This window comes from Zootoca vivipara, chromosome 2 (assembly GCF_965207765.1).
Source record: "Zootoca vivipara chromosome 2, rZooViv2.hap1.1, whole genome shotgun sequence".
NCBI classification, from domain to species: Eukaryota; Metazoa; Chordata; class Lepidosauria; order Squamata; family Lacertidae; genus Zootoca; species Zootoca vivipara.
This window is the reverse complement of record NC_142584.1, coordinates 67,902,966-67,919,945: the sequence shown is the minus strand read 5'-3', so window position 1 is coordinate 67,919,945 and position 16,980 is coordinate 67,902,966. Positions and strand designations below refer to the sequence as shown.

Sequence of the window (16,980 nt, the reverse complement as noted above, 5' to 3'; positions counted from 1 at the left end):
GAGGCAAATCACCAAAAGTCATAATAGCAGAGGAAGGTTCTCCACGCTATTCTGGTATGGAATATTAACACACATGCTATAATAAAATTTAGTCATGGGCACATACAGAGAAGCAGCAGACATACACAAGTTACAAATGGAGCCAGAGTTTGGGGCTCCTGGGGGAGAAGGCATTAATCACAGCAAAATGTATAAAAAATAGAATTTATAAGTCAACATCTTCTAATTTAGATTCTATTTTCAGTCGCCCCATACTATGTGGGCACACCATTATGGAGCACTTACTGTGATCATACAGATAGGAATTAGATGGCTGTCAAAAGACAAAACACAGGGTGAGCTAACAGAGCATTTCAAAGATTTCAAAATGGGGGCAGGGAGAGATTCCTGGACTTCAAACCCAACCCCCAAAGAATGAATGTCCGCTAAGTTCAACTTGTTTACAGTGGTGCCTCGCTTAACGAACGCCCTGCTTAACGAAATTTCCGCTTAACGAAAGGATTTTTCGAGCGGAGGTTGACTCGCTAGACGAATGCGTTTTCGTCTAGCGAATCGCGGTTTCCCATAGGAATGCATTGAAATTCAATTAATGCGTTCCTATGGGCAAAAAACAATTCGGAAAAAATTCAATGCATTCCTATGGGACTCGCTAGACTAATTTTTTCATTATAAGAAAAGACCCGTGGAACAAATTAAATTCGTCTAGCGAGGCACCACTGTAGTGCCATTCCCAAACAGTTTGTCAATGAAGAACCATTGCATTTTCAGTATATACTATTTTCAGTTCCTCATTTAGCCAATATAACCATGCCAAAGCACGCAGATCTTTAGCAGTGCGAATTTTGCTTTGTATCTACCTTGCTCTTACACTGCCCTGTGGTATTACAGGAGAGAAGTCATAGCAGGAAAAGGCCACCTCATGACCTACTCTAGTTGGGCCACCCCCAAGGCTAATCCATTGTCCTGTGGGAAGACCTTCTCCAACCCCAAATGCCTTGTGGAAATGATCCTGATGACTTCTAATATTGTTTGGTGAGTGGGTGGTATTCATCTAAGTTTTACTCAGGGCAGAACCACTGAAATTAATGAACATGACTAAGTTAAGGACAATGATTTTCAATTAGTCTGCTCTGAATAAAACCTGAATACCCCCCCCCCCTTGTGTGTGATGGTGGTGGTGGTCTTTAAAGAGAAATGCCGTTTGTAAGCAGTCTTGGAAATATGTTCATCCTAAAAGGTCAAATTTAAAGAAAAACAAAAACACAGAGTTTGTTCCCAAATTACGCATACGTTCATTTTAAAAACAAACTTTCAAACTTCTAATTCAAGGGGTTCCCTTTTGTCACAGGATGCTTAGAAACGAGTACTGTAATCTGAACCTAAGATGATAAAGTTCCAAACTCAGATACTCAGTGGGGGCCAACGTGCCCACTATGGGGAATTAGTTCTTGAGGAAGAATTAAAGAGATGTGACAGTACTATATTGGAGAATCCAGAGAGATAATTTACAAAGCACTCTCAGGCTGAGCAGTAACAGAATTTTAAGAAATCTTTTTAATGGGAGGAGGGTGTCACAAGATAGGCTTAGGGTCTCTACAGTTGCAGAACTATTTGTTGCTTTACTGTATTTCTTTGATGGTGTACTTTACTATGTCTTGACTATTTTATAAATTTGATTAGTTGGTTTTTATTTTGTGTTCTGTACCCCAACCTTGTATATGCATTCACAAAGGGCAGACTATAAATATTTTTAATAAATAAAAATAATGCCTCTACCAACAGATGAGCACTCACTCAATTTTGTTGCATGTTAAAACTAGACCTTTGTGGCTCAAAGGGCTACAGCTGAACTAGTTGTTACTAGTATGAGCTTTCATTTTATTGCCTTTGCCCAAATAGTAAATACCTACAGAGGGACAATATTTGCTGCAGTGATCTAGCCATTTGATGGCCTCTACAAATCCTAAGAACAGCTTACTCATTAAAGAAAGTTCCCCTTCTGTAGGTGTCCACTTACACTGGTGACCGTGCTACATCTTTTCATCACCAGTGGCTGTTAGTCATGAGTGGATGTCACCACACTGGTTGAATCTTCCATTTCTGCTCTCCTGGGTACTGTTACATACCAACTTCTACTGACTCTTTGACCTTTCATTTTAATGCACACATCTTCCCCTTCTCCTCTCTGAACTTGGGATAACTTGCTATATACCAGGCCCCTTAAATTACCACTTATGGATCTAACAGTGGGCTTTGTCCTATGGAAAGATAGGCCACAAATACATGTTAGTGTTTAAGGTTCCGCCAGATTTTGTTTTTGTTGCGACAGACCAACACAGTTATCCTTTTGGAATTTGTCTCCAAGATGACAGCAATAACTTTTATGAAATGCAGGCGCAAGCCAGCACCAATGAAATGAAAAAATATGTGTTGGCAGAACTCCATCCATGAGACTCCTCTGTTAAGAGGTGGGGAGGCACTCATTCCCCCTATCCCCGGAAAAGCTACTCAGGAGAGCTGTAAGACCCCCTCTAACAGTGTGGAACTGCAAAAGAATATGCAAAAAAATCACTTTCTCTGCTCCCCCTTCCCTTCAGCGGTACGCTCTGCTGGAGCTTGGTCCTTCCACAAACAGAAGTCTAGATCCAACCACAATGAGTGTTGATAATTCTCAAAGCCCAAACTGAATTTCACCAGATAGCACTGTGTATCATTATCTTGAGATCTGGATGCAAAACTGTTAGTGGCGCTTACTTTCCACAGTTTATTCAGCTTGTGACAAAATAGAAAGGAATTGTGGAGAGCACTGAAGTATAAGTACCTGGAACGTCTAAACATTCCCCATACACTGGACACACATTTTCAAGGTGGCTGAAGACCTCTGATTTCAGCGTGCTTCTACTGTTTGATTTAGTCTTCAAGTTTGCTATCTCTGGTTCTTAATCTGGCTAACTGGTTTTAAACTATATGATTTTATTCTTAAGATTTTGCATACAGTGTATATTTTACTGCATATTTTAAAACTTTTGTAAGCCGCTTTGTTTACTTGCCAAATGAAACGGGGAGGATAGAAGCAGCACTAGTAATCCCCACAAGCACAAAGGCTGTGGAGCATGCTATTTCTTTCCAAAGATAACTAGGCAGCCAGTAGCTGTGTGCCTGTGGATGGGGTGACAAAAGGCAGTGGGCAGGGCCACACATACCTCATCACAATTATGCTTATTCACACATACACAGCCACCCCATCAAGATTACACACATCCATTTACACCCACACTACCCTCAGTTCACCTAACAGCTTGATGATGGGCTGAGGAGAGCACAATTTACATGGAAGGACAGTTCCCACCCAGTTCTCCTCACCACAAACACACTCCTATTTGTTGAGCTGGGAGAGGACAGCATGATTTGCATTAGGAATTTTGCAGTGGGAGTGACTTGGGCACCAACATAGGGCACTCCAAAAGGTTCCAACTTGTAGTCGGCAAGTTGCCCACATGTGAGATATAGCACCTAAATATTTTGGCTAGCTTCCAACAATGTCAGCAGAAAGATTTGACTTTTACATTTCATGGAAATCTGCTTGAGAAGGTATCCTGACATTCAGGTAGCTTTTGAGGGACACAAAGGTAACTGTGAGTTGGAAAGTTGGTCCCTGAGGATCATCTATTCCAACTCTCTGCAATGCAGGAATACAGTATGCAGCTGTCCCATACAGGAATCAAAACTGCAACCTTGGCGTTATCAGCACCATGCTTTAACCAACTAAAGGCATCCAGAATCCTAAATGCTGAAGGCAGGAGGCTAGAAAGCCCTGCCCAGGAGGTTACACATGGCCCTTTAGATTCCTGATATTACCCTTGCATCATTCCCATATAAGATTTACTCAGTCAGTGAGGGTAATTCAAACTTACCTCTACAGCAAAGAGGACTCACTTGCTTCTTGCTAAAGAAAAGTTGATACTGTCAGGAATCCCATGGGTAATCTGGATATGAACCTGCAAGCTCTTTTCTGTAATATGCTACATGATTACAGCCAGTGAGTAGTTTCTGTAGATGCACACTTTCTGTCATGGATTGCTACCATGGAGCTCGCTGCTACTTGGAGACCTGTATGATTTTAATTTATTTAACCATGCTAGTAAATTAAACAAAAAAGCCGGGATCCACTGGACTCCTAACAGCCCAAACAACCACTTGACTACAACCAATACACAGTAAGAAGGAGCAGCAGCAAACCTTTTCTTCAGTTGTTTCACTAGGCATGTTTACACCACACATTTCATCACCAGACAGATTCTTGTGAAAAGCTCAATAAGGCAATCAGAATGTACACTAATTTGCAGTCCAACCATGGAAGGACAGTCACAACAGGATAACTGTATATGGACTATTGCAGACTCAAATATTCATTTCTCTACCAGCACAGAAAGCACAGAAAAGTAACAGCCTGGATGAAATGTCTCAAGAAAGCAACTTGACTTGACAGAAAGACATCCTGTGCTATGTCTTCTAAACTGTGAAAGAAAACAATGCTATGGGAAGTCTGCCAAGGTTCTTCTAATACGTTCTAGCATGTCATAAAAAGGATATCAAGGAACTCTTCACCATGAATGCCAAACACAAAATAAAAGTGATCTATAAAAAACTGAAATGTCTCCATACTTGAAGTCCTTGCTTTCACTAAGATTTTCTAAGAAGCACATTTTTTCCTACGGCACAGGATGCATAGCTTAAGGAGTCAATGTATAAGCTACAAAATGAAATGATTTTGTTTAAGAATGTTCCACCCTATATGTGAAATACAACAAAATAGTCTTAAACATATATAAGAACTTAATCATCTTCACGCCTCAACAGTAGATATCATCACCTCCAAGCCTTCAAGAGCTACTAGTTCCTTGGAGGACAAGAAAAGTCCCCTGCACACTGCTTATGTACTATCAATCTGCACACGAGGGACTGTGCACAGGGTTATTTTTCTGCTTTGCTGCAATGCATTGTTTTGGCCTGAGGGAAGCAACTGTACATTCAGTTCTCACCACTGTGTCCTTTATTAATAGGCTAGCATTATGAAAGTTCCATGCATAGTTGTGACATCCTACTTTATAAGACATGACCCATGGACTTATTTCTGAAGTGAAGAAAGTGAAGAAAGCTTTATGAGAAGCCATGCCGATATTTCACAGTATACAAACACTTAGTCTATATATGTTAGGATTATCAAGTGAAGCTAATATACCCATACAAGATGGTGAACAATGACCGATCTGCACCCTGACATTCACTGCTGGTGATTTGGATATTGCTTGGTTTTTGCACTTATTGAATACAGTAACGGATTTAAAGGGAGGGGGACATCAAATTCACAAAACAATTACCAATATGATGGGACTTCCCTTGGACACTGCCATACTGTGTCTCAGTATGGTCTTAGTTGATGTTCTGTCAAGACAGGAAAGGGTTTTCATACTCTCATTTTGGCAATAACTAAAATACATTCCTGTATCATCAGAAGCAGGGCTTCATTCTTTTATACAAGGTATGACAAAAAGGATGATTTCAACCAGAAATGTTTTTTGTAAGTTTTGTAAGTAGGCTGACCCGCGCAGGAGTTACCCTGGAGTAAACATGGTCATTACCTTAGTACCCCAAAGAGGAGGTACAAGAATCCTTCAGAGCATCTCTCCTAAGAGATTAGCTTCTTACTACTTGACTTGGTGTTAGAAGCATGCACTTTAATGCCACGTATATTACATGGGAAGAAAATCGTTCATGTTTCTTTGTGCCAGGGGGTGGTACCCAATGCCTTGAAGGGTGCAGTAGTGTGACTGTTCCTACAAACCCTTACTTGGACTCTGAGAAAGTTGAGAATTGTCTCTTAGTCACAAATACCACTTCTGGTGGTAAAGCGCTGTACAACTTTAGATTTTGGGGGGATATTGGCGGCCCTACTAAAGACCCTCTTGGAGGACCATTTTAATCCAGGACTGGTTTGGGGACAGAATTGGCCTTGAATTACCTTCTATGGGAGAGATATAGGGGAAGCACAACCCTGTTGTTCTTGCTTGATCTCTCAGTGGCTTTTGATAACATTGACCATGGCTTCTGACTAGAGCAGCCTTTCTCAACCTTGGGTCCCCAGATGTTGTTGGACTACAACTCCCACTATCCTTGACCACTGGCCCTCCTGGCTAGGAATGATTGGAGTTGTAGTCTAACAACATCTGGGGATCCAAGGTTGAAAAAGCCTGGACTAGAGTGTCTCCAGAGTTGGGAGTTGGTGATACCGTTTTACCATGGTTCCATCCTACATAGAGTGGCAGGTTCAGAGAACAGCATTAGATTACTGGGTTGCATGGTGATGCCTATCAGTCAGGGCTTGTGAACCTTCTTCAGCCCAGTGGCCACACTGACATATGCCACCCCTCTAAGGGTCACATACCAGTGACTGGTATGGTCAATGTATACAGAGAACATGCTACACACATACAAACCACACAAACAGCATACACTCACCACCATGCCACTACCCAATGAACAACTCATTCCCTCCTCCTCTCCAAAATGCTGAGTGTGTTTCAAAGAGATTACTACAACGTGTTATACAAGGAGCTGCCTCTGAAGACTGTTCAGAAAGTCCAGCTGGTGCAGAATTCAGTGGCCGGGGTGCTCACCAGGGCAAGTCCATTTGAGCATATTGCACCAATCCAAGCCTGACTGCACTGGCTGCCAATCAGTTTATGGGCCTGATTCAAAGTGCTGGTTTTGACGTATAAAGCCTTAAATGGCTGAGGACTGCAATATCTCAAGGATAGCCTCTCCTCATATAGACTGACCCAGACCCTGTGATCATCATCTGATGCCCTTCCTCATCTGCCTCCTCCATGAGAGTGGAGAGGTCCAGAGAGTGGCAACACAAGAACAGACACTGTATTTTATTTTTCTGTTGGAAGCCGCCCAGAGTGGCTGGGGAAACCTAGCCAGATGGGCGGGGTATAAATAATAAATTATTATTATTATTATTATTATTTTATTATTATTCTGCAGTGGCTTCATTTGTGGAATGCTCTCCCCAAGGAGGCTCGCCTGGCACCTTCATTATATATTTTTAGACACCAGGCAAAAACATTTCTCTTTAAACAGGCCTTTGGCTGGTTAACATTCTAAGTCCTTTTAAATGTGTTTGTGGGAGGGGGCTACTGTATTAGTTTTTGTTTTAACATTACACATGAATATGGTCACTATTTAGTGTTCATATTACCAATCTTCTACTAGAGAATCACAACAGAAATGTGACACATCTCCCTAAAACTCAGTGGGGCCTCACTGTAGACTGGGAATGGAACAGGAACTGATAGTTGTCCAGGGCAGGGGGAGCAGTAAGACTAAATAAGCAAGAATTGAAGGGGGGAAATAGGAAAAGTGAAAGAAACTCCAGACAGTGTAGATTCATATTTCGCACTGTAATAGCAAACTAGCTTTAAATAGTATTATTCCATTGTTTCCTATGAGGGTAGCATCACTCTTTTACAGTACAGGGTGGACACCTCTTCCAAATCCCACAGCAATAAGAGGTTCCCCTAACCAGAGGAAGAGGACAGAAAGCATTTTTAGTTCAATCTCAGCAGGATCCTATATTGAAATGAGACTTTGCTTTACAAAAACAGCTGCAGAAAGAATAACAAGAGTGACTAGAGAAGACAGAAGGGTAAAAGCTACATGGAAAGGACTGTTGTAATCTCTTGGTTAACCAAACGTCTCCCCCTTTGTATGGAGGCAAAATATGCAAAACAGTATTGCCAGCACACGCAATCCAATTATGCAAAGATATGATCGCCAAAGTATTTACACATAGATGAAAGCAAAAGGCAAATATTTTTCTCATGCAATTCTCCTAACATTGTCCAACTTGTATTATGCCTACTTCTCAGGTATTTGACCCTAGTGACATTTTTAAAAATTCCATTATATTTATGTCCTGTTTTTCCATGCTATATTCAACACTGTCAAGAGGTAGCTTTAAAACAATGAAACCACCGCAAAACATAAAAGAGTATAAGTAGCCACATTAATAGGACACAATAGTCAAAGATTAAAATGTTAGAACAAAAAGGCCTTAGCTGTGGACCTGCATGAAAGTAGGGAAGGAGTCCAGAGCTTTCACCAGGGACAGTATTCTAGGCACTACCAGAAAGAAGGCCCTATCTCTGCTGCTCATCTACCATATCTCTGATAGTAATGGGATATACAGACAAGGGCTTTTCACTGTGTCTTTAACACTCAGGCAGGAGAGTATGACCCTTAAAATATCCTGGTCTTAGTCCTGCCCTAAAGCCCTCAAGGGCCTACCTTTTCATTGTTGAGGGTGCACTCCCTCAGGAGTAAATCTGGTATTTAAGAGGGAAGGCACATGCTAGTAGTGAGCGACAGAGCCAGAGAAAAAACTGTTTTGGATTAACTAGTCCAGAATAACCACTGCCCTGCTTCAATTTTCACCATGGCTATCTCAGATTAGAATTCCCAATCCTAAATGCCACTGGGGAAGGAACAAAAAGCAAGAAAGGAACTGGTGGGGGTGGAAGATGGGGCCTTCTTCAGATGATGTCAGGAGCTGTGCTTACATGGTAGCTAATGGAGATGTTATAAGACAGGACAAGCTGGATTCTGAGATCCCATCCTGAAGACCTTTTTTACCAGTGGAGTGAGGCTGCCCACCTGTCAATCATACCTCATCACCTCATCACCATGGCATTAGGTGAACCACTTAGCCCTGCTATGACTGGGGATTATCTGCACAACGGAGTTCCCAATGAGATAAACCATATATGATAACGTATTTCAATGAAATGTCATAATAGTATTTGAAAACAGAAGCGTGTTTAGAAATCCTAGCCACTTGGTGCAAACAAAATTAGCTGCAGGAGCAACTTGTCGTCTCACATTGTTTTCCACAGTAGTTCCATAGATCTCACAAGGATACCCAAATAAATGCTCAGCCTGAGACCTCAGATGCACACAAAAGAAGTTCTTTACTGGAAAAAGATATTGGGCTGTAACCTATGATGCCTTGTACTAGTGGAAAGCGCTTCTGCTCATGCAAGTTGAGCCATCCAGTTTTTAGTATTTCCTCCTCCCCACAACAGCCTTCCATGCCATATCCCATGTTTTCAAGAGTTCCCCAACCTATAGGACCAGCATAGAAGGCATGGAATGGAGTTGGCAGGATCAATCCCCAAAAAATAATTTACCCCACTATGCACAAGCATGTACTTTCTGCTAATGCAAAACCATTGCTGGGTACTGCAGCTAACAAGTGAATGTGCCACAGACTGCACATAACAAGTAAAAGAAGAACTGCAAGAATTGCAGCCACATACTTCACCAGCCTGTCTTCCCAATAAAGTTCTCTTTCTTTTATGTCACAACTGGTCAAACGTATCATAGATGAACTGCTGGCTTCAATGTTTCCTCCTTAAGTCAATGCTCTAAATTGACTTAAATTGCCTGCAGACCATCAGTGGTTCATGGACCACAGTTAAGAACCACTGTCGGCAAAGGGCTTCAAACTTAACATGAAGCAGGCCTCACAGGAAAGATAAGAGAACATCTTTTGTGGTTCTTCTACAGTTCCTTATCCAACTCATCCTAATGATTTATCAATGATCCAGAAAATGATGAGAAACAGACCTGCCTATGCTTACAGCTACTTAACAACTGTGACAAATTGAACACACTTATCAATTTGTTTTATGGAATTTATATCCTTTGTTTTACAAGGGCTATAACTAACTTGAAATGGATCACCCAATTCAGGCATAGCAAATAAACCTTGTAACATACCCTTGTGTCAGCTCAGTTGTTTCACTGACTGGCAACAGTATCACGAGAGCTATACTAATGCCATCATCTAATACAAATATCCTTCAGTTTTCAATCACAGGTAATCTATGCTTAAAATAAATGAGACATTGGCTATTTTAGCATAGGAACCAAGACAAGGCAGAACTGGGAGCATTTTAATCTTCCTCGGCTCCAGGTGACTATAAAGAATAAAAGCGCATGAATACCCTGGATAGCTGAGATTTTGAAAATTAATACAGGTTGCTTCCTCCATCCAACACAGGGAGCTAAATACGTCCTCAAAATGGAATAACTTTTTGAAATAATTGAATTCTTCAAAAAAATTTAAGGCATACTCAGTAATTTTCTATTAAGAAGAAGTGCTATATTCTTTCCTTTTCAAGGCTGTTGTCTGAAGAAGGAAGGAGCCAGTTCATTAACTCTGAAGTCATTTTGGTAGTGAGATAACAATTCAGCTTCGTGTATGCAGGCGATGCAAACTACATAAGACATGTTACTTTCTGCACCTCTTCCCTACCTAAAAAGGCATCTCACCCCAAATGGACAGCAGCAACATACTAACAGAGAAAGTGATGTCAAAACCAAATGACAAGACAACTGACAACAGACCACCATGAAAGTCATGGTATTAAAATTTTACAAATATCACACAGTGGGTGTGATATCAGTGAGAACAGGAGACACATTCAATTATCATTTGCTTTACACATTTCTCTACCCTGAATTAAATGACAATGCACTTGCAACAACAAGAGTGCCTGGAATGCCAAATAAATCCCTCTGGTGACAAGGACAACAGTAACCCTGTGGATTTCATCATCATAAACAGATCCTGCTCAGTAGCCTTGGTGCCTTCACCTATATGGCCAGACACTGAATAAATTTCAGGGCTTTTCTCTGTATCTGAATAGGAGAGGTTCTAAAACTCTCCTGGTACATAAAAAAAACACACACACATTTTAACTGGTTTCGCTACAGCAGTCCAAACTGGCAGAAGATACATCAGGCATACTTCCTATAAAAAGTAAAGTAGCTTTTTGAGGATGAGGAGTCTTCATGTACAATACGTCAAAGAGAGATTCTGCCCTGATACAGAGCACATACCCCCACACACGAACTCAACAGTTAATGAACAGGCAGAAGCTGAACCTGGTCAATCCTGAATCAGAAAGAATCCAAACATTATAAATCGAAAGTTGATCCAAATGAAGGGAAGGGGTTCTGCAATATGCCCTCTGCTTATGTTTGACAGTTAACCTTGTGCCAGTGCTTTTTTGAGCCATGTGTATACAAGAGCCACTGTTCAGTTTAATTCGGGACTCTTTGTTTGTGGTTGCACGGCTACTAGAAACAACATCTGAGGTTGCTGCAGCTTAACTGAGGTGAAGAAGAAACAGGTAAACTGTTTCCAGGCCACTGGTGAAAGAGACATGTGGGTTTTGAAAATAAAACCTTGTTAGTGGGCAGCACTGTGGTAAATGCCAATCATATTTAACATAAATCTAAACTATGCTACCAAAACAGCTAATCGGATCTCTGCGGGAAGCCTGCAAGTTGAACCTGAGGCAAATAGCACTTTCCCCACTTGTCAGAATAAAGCTGCAGACAGACTACTGGAACAGCAGCTATGAAATGCAGTAAGAGTTAAGAAATAACCCCCAAGAACTACAGAGCTTATGTATGTTATGTTTATCAAGCATGTATTTTACATTGCCAAGTCACTTTGAGACTTTTTATTGTACCAAGTGACTGATAAATGGTTAATAATAATGAAGTATCATCTTCCTTATTGGTTAAGCCAATTTTTTAGAAGGAAAGAAAATTCATATTCTGAGTTATAATCAGGCTTATATATAGTGCTGCCCTAAGTTTTTGAGCTATTGGGGGGGAGAGAGAGAGAGTAAACAAAAAAAAGGATGGGCAATGACAATATCTATATAGCTGAAGATATAATTTGGAGCTATGCCAGCGACTTTCTATTTCTAAGAAAATGTTAAGACATTCAGATTAACCAGGTGCAGCTGGAACAGGCCAGACTTCTCTTATGCAGCTCCAACTTGCATAATAATATAAATATGAATACTCAAGGAAACAGACAAAGCCCACCCCACCAACCAGATGAAAGCACATAGACAAATGAGGCATGCAAATTGGATTTTTCACTCAGAGCTGCGTATTAGTGGTCTAGCCCATGAATACATGTAGAGGGGTGTGTGTGAGTCTGCACTCGCAAGAGCATATTTTGCTTAGAAGAAGTACAGATTTTCATTTTACTGTACAATCAAGAAAGTGAAACATCTGACATTAGCATTTTAGCTACTGTCACTTGAAATCTACCACATATACAAGCGCATAAGAACAACCACCAGAACTTGAAACCTTTCCTTAACTGCTACACTTAGAAACTATCAAGCCTGCGAAGCGTGCACAACATGAGAGGCAGACTATTTAGGAAAACAAACAAACTTGAAGTTCATTCTGTGGAACATTAAGCCTCTCCAGATTTCTGTAATACATCAGCATATTGGCTGTTACTATTGGGGGGGGACTTTCTCTGAATCTTTGTTTATTTAAAAAAAATCACTAGGTGTCAACCCTCCCCACAAAAATATTCTTCTAGCAGCATTTTCGACCGAAGTGTAAAGCAACCTGGTTGGCTTCCATGCAGGCGATGGCCTCTTCCAAGAGGGAAAACTCCACGCAGATATAGCCATAGTCGTAACCTGGGGACAGCATTTAAATACAGACGGGATTTGCGTTAGTGCCAGAAAGCCACAATTTCAGTACCCAGTTTCCCCTTCCCTTCAGCACACACCCATTTACCGCCACCCTATGCTCCCCATAAAACAAAACAAAGGCAATAGTTGGTGCTTTTTAAAACTTCTCTTAAACACTATAAAATTCAGTAGGCAATGTGGGGTTCCATTAAAAAGCCAACAAAAGTGTAAAGGGCTCATTCTCCTAGAAATTAAGGAGATACTGAACACTCCAGAGATATGCTTTTTTAATAAGTGTAACACCCATTTCAAAAGTCCAGACAGCAGAGTCTGGTTTCAATGGCATCATTTCAACCCTTGTGAAACCAAGAAGTCAAAGTGCTTAAGTTTTTGTTAATTTTTGACTACAGTAATAGTATTAGTCTCAGATTCTTTTTCACCCCAAGTGAAGATCTATTTTTTAACCCTTTTAATTTAAATTTTTAAACTGATCTAATGCACTTCTAAAACACTGCAAGAAAATTAACAAGAGTATCCTAAAGTGTTGTTGTTCCTTTCTTCACAAGTAGTCCAAGTTAAAAGACAAGCTTTTTGGGGGGGGGGTCATTTGTAATCTCTTTAACTATATTGTAAAATGGTTAGTTAACCATATTCCACTAAGAGAGAATAATATTTTCTAGTGATGAAATCTATTTCAATAAGCGATGCACCCATCTGCCTGAAACGGAGGCCAGAAGGGTACATAAAGGTGTCCTTACCTCAAAATTATCAAGGATTCATAACCATCTAAATTAATACCAAGGCTTACTCAAGGGAAGATGTGTCACTTTAAGCAGGGAACAGTGTGCAAAGTTTCCAAGGCTGAAACTGCAAGAACTGGTTTGCAATGGTATAATTCACAACGAAAGAAAAATAAAACATTTTGTTTTGACTGCTTCATCTACTCAGATGCTTCAGTTCTTTTCACAAATAACACAAAACACAAACATGATGTACTAACTCTGTCCGATCTGGTATTGCAGATAGAACAAATTAATGCAACAGAACGCCTTGTGTAGCACAGATAAGTAATTGGCACAGGTGTATGAATAGGTTTTGTTTTTGTTTTTTCTTTAAAGAAAACAAGCAAACAAATACCAGAAACTTTATGTGGAATATATATAAACACACACACATCATCTTTGTCTATCAGGAGATATCCACCTTCCTCTGACATGAAACCACTGGAGAGATGCTGTGTCCTAAAACTAGTTTGCAATGCTTCAGTCTCCTTATCACTCAGTGCTGAACTTTTTACAGGTAGCATAGGGATGTGTGATGTAAGAACCTATGGAATTTGGCTAAGGTGGGGAGAAGGAAGCACACATCAATTACTGTATTCTACACAAACGATAGATAATGCCTTCTGTCATTAAATCTATTTTTACTTCCATGTACTGAGACAATCTCCTACTTTAAGATCTTAATAAAAAAAATCAAATGTTTATTTATTATACCTCTCACAAGGCCAGCAAGAGTTGCATGCAATTTTAACGAGTTTATATTTTAATTTACACTGAAATATGGAAATAGTTTTCTTTTAACCCAATAACCCTGAAGTATATGTTAGGTTGGCTTCTCACAGCCTGTCCAATGCCACTTGGTAAGCTATGTGACCAAGCAGCAATTTTCAAGCTCATTCTCTGCCAAACAAATTCAGCACTATCCACATAGCACCCCCCAACAGATTTCTCAGCAATTCAGCAGGATGAAGATGACAATTGCCTCAAACTTTCTATGCACTGCCTATTTGGATTTTGGTTTAAGCATATTTTTTTAAAAAATTATTTGCTTATTAACAGGATTTTTAGACTAAGTTTCACTTTTCAAAAATACCAAAGTGGTTCAAATCATAACAAAAAAAAACCTTAAAAAAACCCCCAGCAAGTCACAGTAAATAAAAACAGCAAGTTTTTGTAACAACATCACAGTAACCAACGGCAACAGGAAGCAACACTAGCAATCAGGGAAAGTTCATGGCAGGCAACATGACACCTTTAGTGCCCACCAAATCTGAACAGAAAAGGCATTCTACAAGGTAGGTGCCACAACAGAAAAGGCCCTTCTCCAGGCGCCCACCAGTAGATATGTGTAGGTTGAGGCACAGTAAGGAGGGCCCCATCAGCAGACAATAATGACTTGGGTCAGTCTATAGGGGGTATCCATGTCTTGAGCTACTCAGGGCTTTAAAGGCCAACACTAACAGCTTACAATTGGTTCAGTAACTGATCAGGAGCCAGTGCAGTTCCTTCCGCACAGATGCTGTGGGTGAAACAGGAGACTCCACTCAGCAGTGTAGAAACCATTCTTTGCTAGCTGCAGATTTTGAACCAAACCTAACAGTAACCCCACATAGATTGCATAATAGCAATCCAACCTAGGGGTTACGAACACATGGATCACAGCAAGGAGTTTATCTCCATCCAGAACCCATTGTAACTGGTGCATCAACCTAAGATGGCGAAGGGTGCTCCTTACCACATAGATTAGTTGAGCCACCAGTAACCAAGAGCAAACCCAGACTATGTTTCTGCCCCTTTTTAGGGTAAGCACAACATCAGCCTCAATTCCCAGACCCAGGAACCACCTATGCAGTGCCTCCCATCTTGTCAAAATTCAGCTTCAGATTATGGGCCCTCACCTGGCCCACCACTGCATTCAGACCAGTCTATGCCAAGTACTAGACTAACAAAGAACTAATTAATTGCTCCAAATCTCCTAATGGCCACTCCCAACAACGTCATACAAATGTTTTGGATCATGGTAGGGGCCTAGAGTTAACTCCACAATATCCGTATGTTCCCTATTTGGTTCTCTTCCTCACTCCATACTAGATATTTTAAAAAAACAACAAGTTGTTGTCAACAACAACAACTACTACTACTACTGCTACTATACTACTACTATCTTAGTTTGGGCTCAGAAGTTCATGGCAGGGGAAAACCTCAAAAAAGTGTTATGTTAACTATACAGCGGTATGAATTTCTCTAATGGTGACTATCATCTTACATATCTTTCTAAGCACATATTTATCAGTCATCACTGGCATTTGAGCATAAGGATACCGGTATTTTACATAAAATATAAAATACATGAAGGTTCAGATTGGTCTATCTATTATAGGCATAGCAGACTGCCGGAAATGGCCTCCATACAATAGCTTACACTTGACCATATCTAACTCACTATATCATTTTTAATAAATTGAGAAATACGGATTCAGTTCAGACATAGTGGTTATTGGCCAGAGAACTGACCACGTGACTGTACACTTGTATGCATAGAACCTGGATTATTTAAGCCACAACTATCCATGATATCAAAAAAGAAAAGAAAAAGAAACTGTGGTTTAATCTCTGATTTTAAAAATAAGACATGAATTTTTTTTTGCAGAAATTACACCACATGTAATTTCTATGAAACTGTATGCAGAAATTACATCACATGTAATTCCTATGAATTTGAAACCAGGGAATTGTGGTTTGATGAATCAAATGGAATATGCCTCTGTCTTAATTATATTTCAGACAAGTGGCAACGTTGGGAGAGGGTTTTTTTAAAAAAAACCTTTTTATTCAATAATTTATTTTAGACTTTTAGACTTGATGATCATATCATTCTTGGGAGTTAACAAGCAATCACAATGTTGGCTAGAAATTGAAGTGACTTGCTTACAAGCTCATTCACTGGATGTGGTGGTCAGCATTATTAGAGACAACCTACTCCTTAAAATATTTCTTGACTCATATGAAACAAAAGGCCATATGTCCAATTTCAAGCTGCCTGCCATAAAAATGGCATTAAGTTCTCTCTTCCTGTGCTGTACATGCCCTAAATAGGGGAAATGAGATGCTTCAATGCACGAAGGCACAAACTGAAAAACCATTCCACCTCTCCTCCAAAGTACTCATATACAGATCTCTTCTTCTCTTTGAGCTTCAAATAATCAACCGTCTACCATCATGCTCAAATCCTCTAGCTTGCTTAAACATCCTGTCAGATCTAGGCTGCCAAAATATATGGCAGAACACAGGCTGAATTATAACTAGTCAAATCCCAGAAACAAGAGCATGTAATTGATCGTGTTTGATGAGGCTAGGTGAAGCGTGCATCCTTAAGAGAAGTAAGAACAAATGTATTATGCCACATTATCAGAGAGGATAGATTCAAGCCACACTTGCTCACTTTTCACATGGAGACTTACAGTTGCTATCTGGTCACATCAACATAGCATACCTGCCTAAAGACGCTACGTGAATTATGAACTAAATATGCCATGTTTTCAACAAGCTGCAAACTCCCTGCCTACCAGAGCTTTAGCATGGATTATACAGAGGAAACTCAGTTCCACATACAACTA

The 16,980-nt window shown here is 40.2% G+C and overlaps 1 protein-coding gene across 8 annotated transcripts in view; it reads right to left on the bottom strand.

Moving 5' to 3' along the window:
• RBM6 (RNA binding motif protein 6) overlaps positions 1 to 16,980 on the bottom strand; it is a 54,088-nt gene that overhangs the window by 24,993 nt on the left and 12,115 nt on the right. For all 8 annotated transcript variants that reach the window (XM_088662140.1, XM_088662142.1, XM_035105986.3 and 5 more), the window contains exon 6: positions 12,514 to 12,587. In XM_088662140.1, the coding sequence (XP_088518266.1) occupies positions 12,514 to 12,587 (74 nt within the window). The remainder of the gene's footprint in view (positions 1 to 12,513; positions 12,588 to 16,980) is intronic.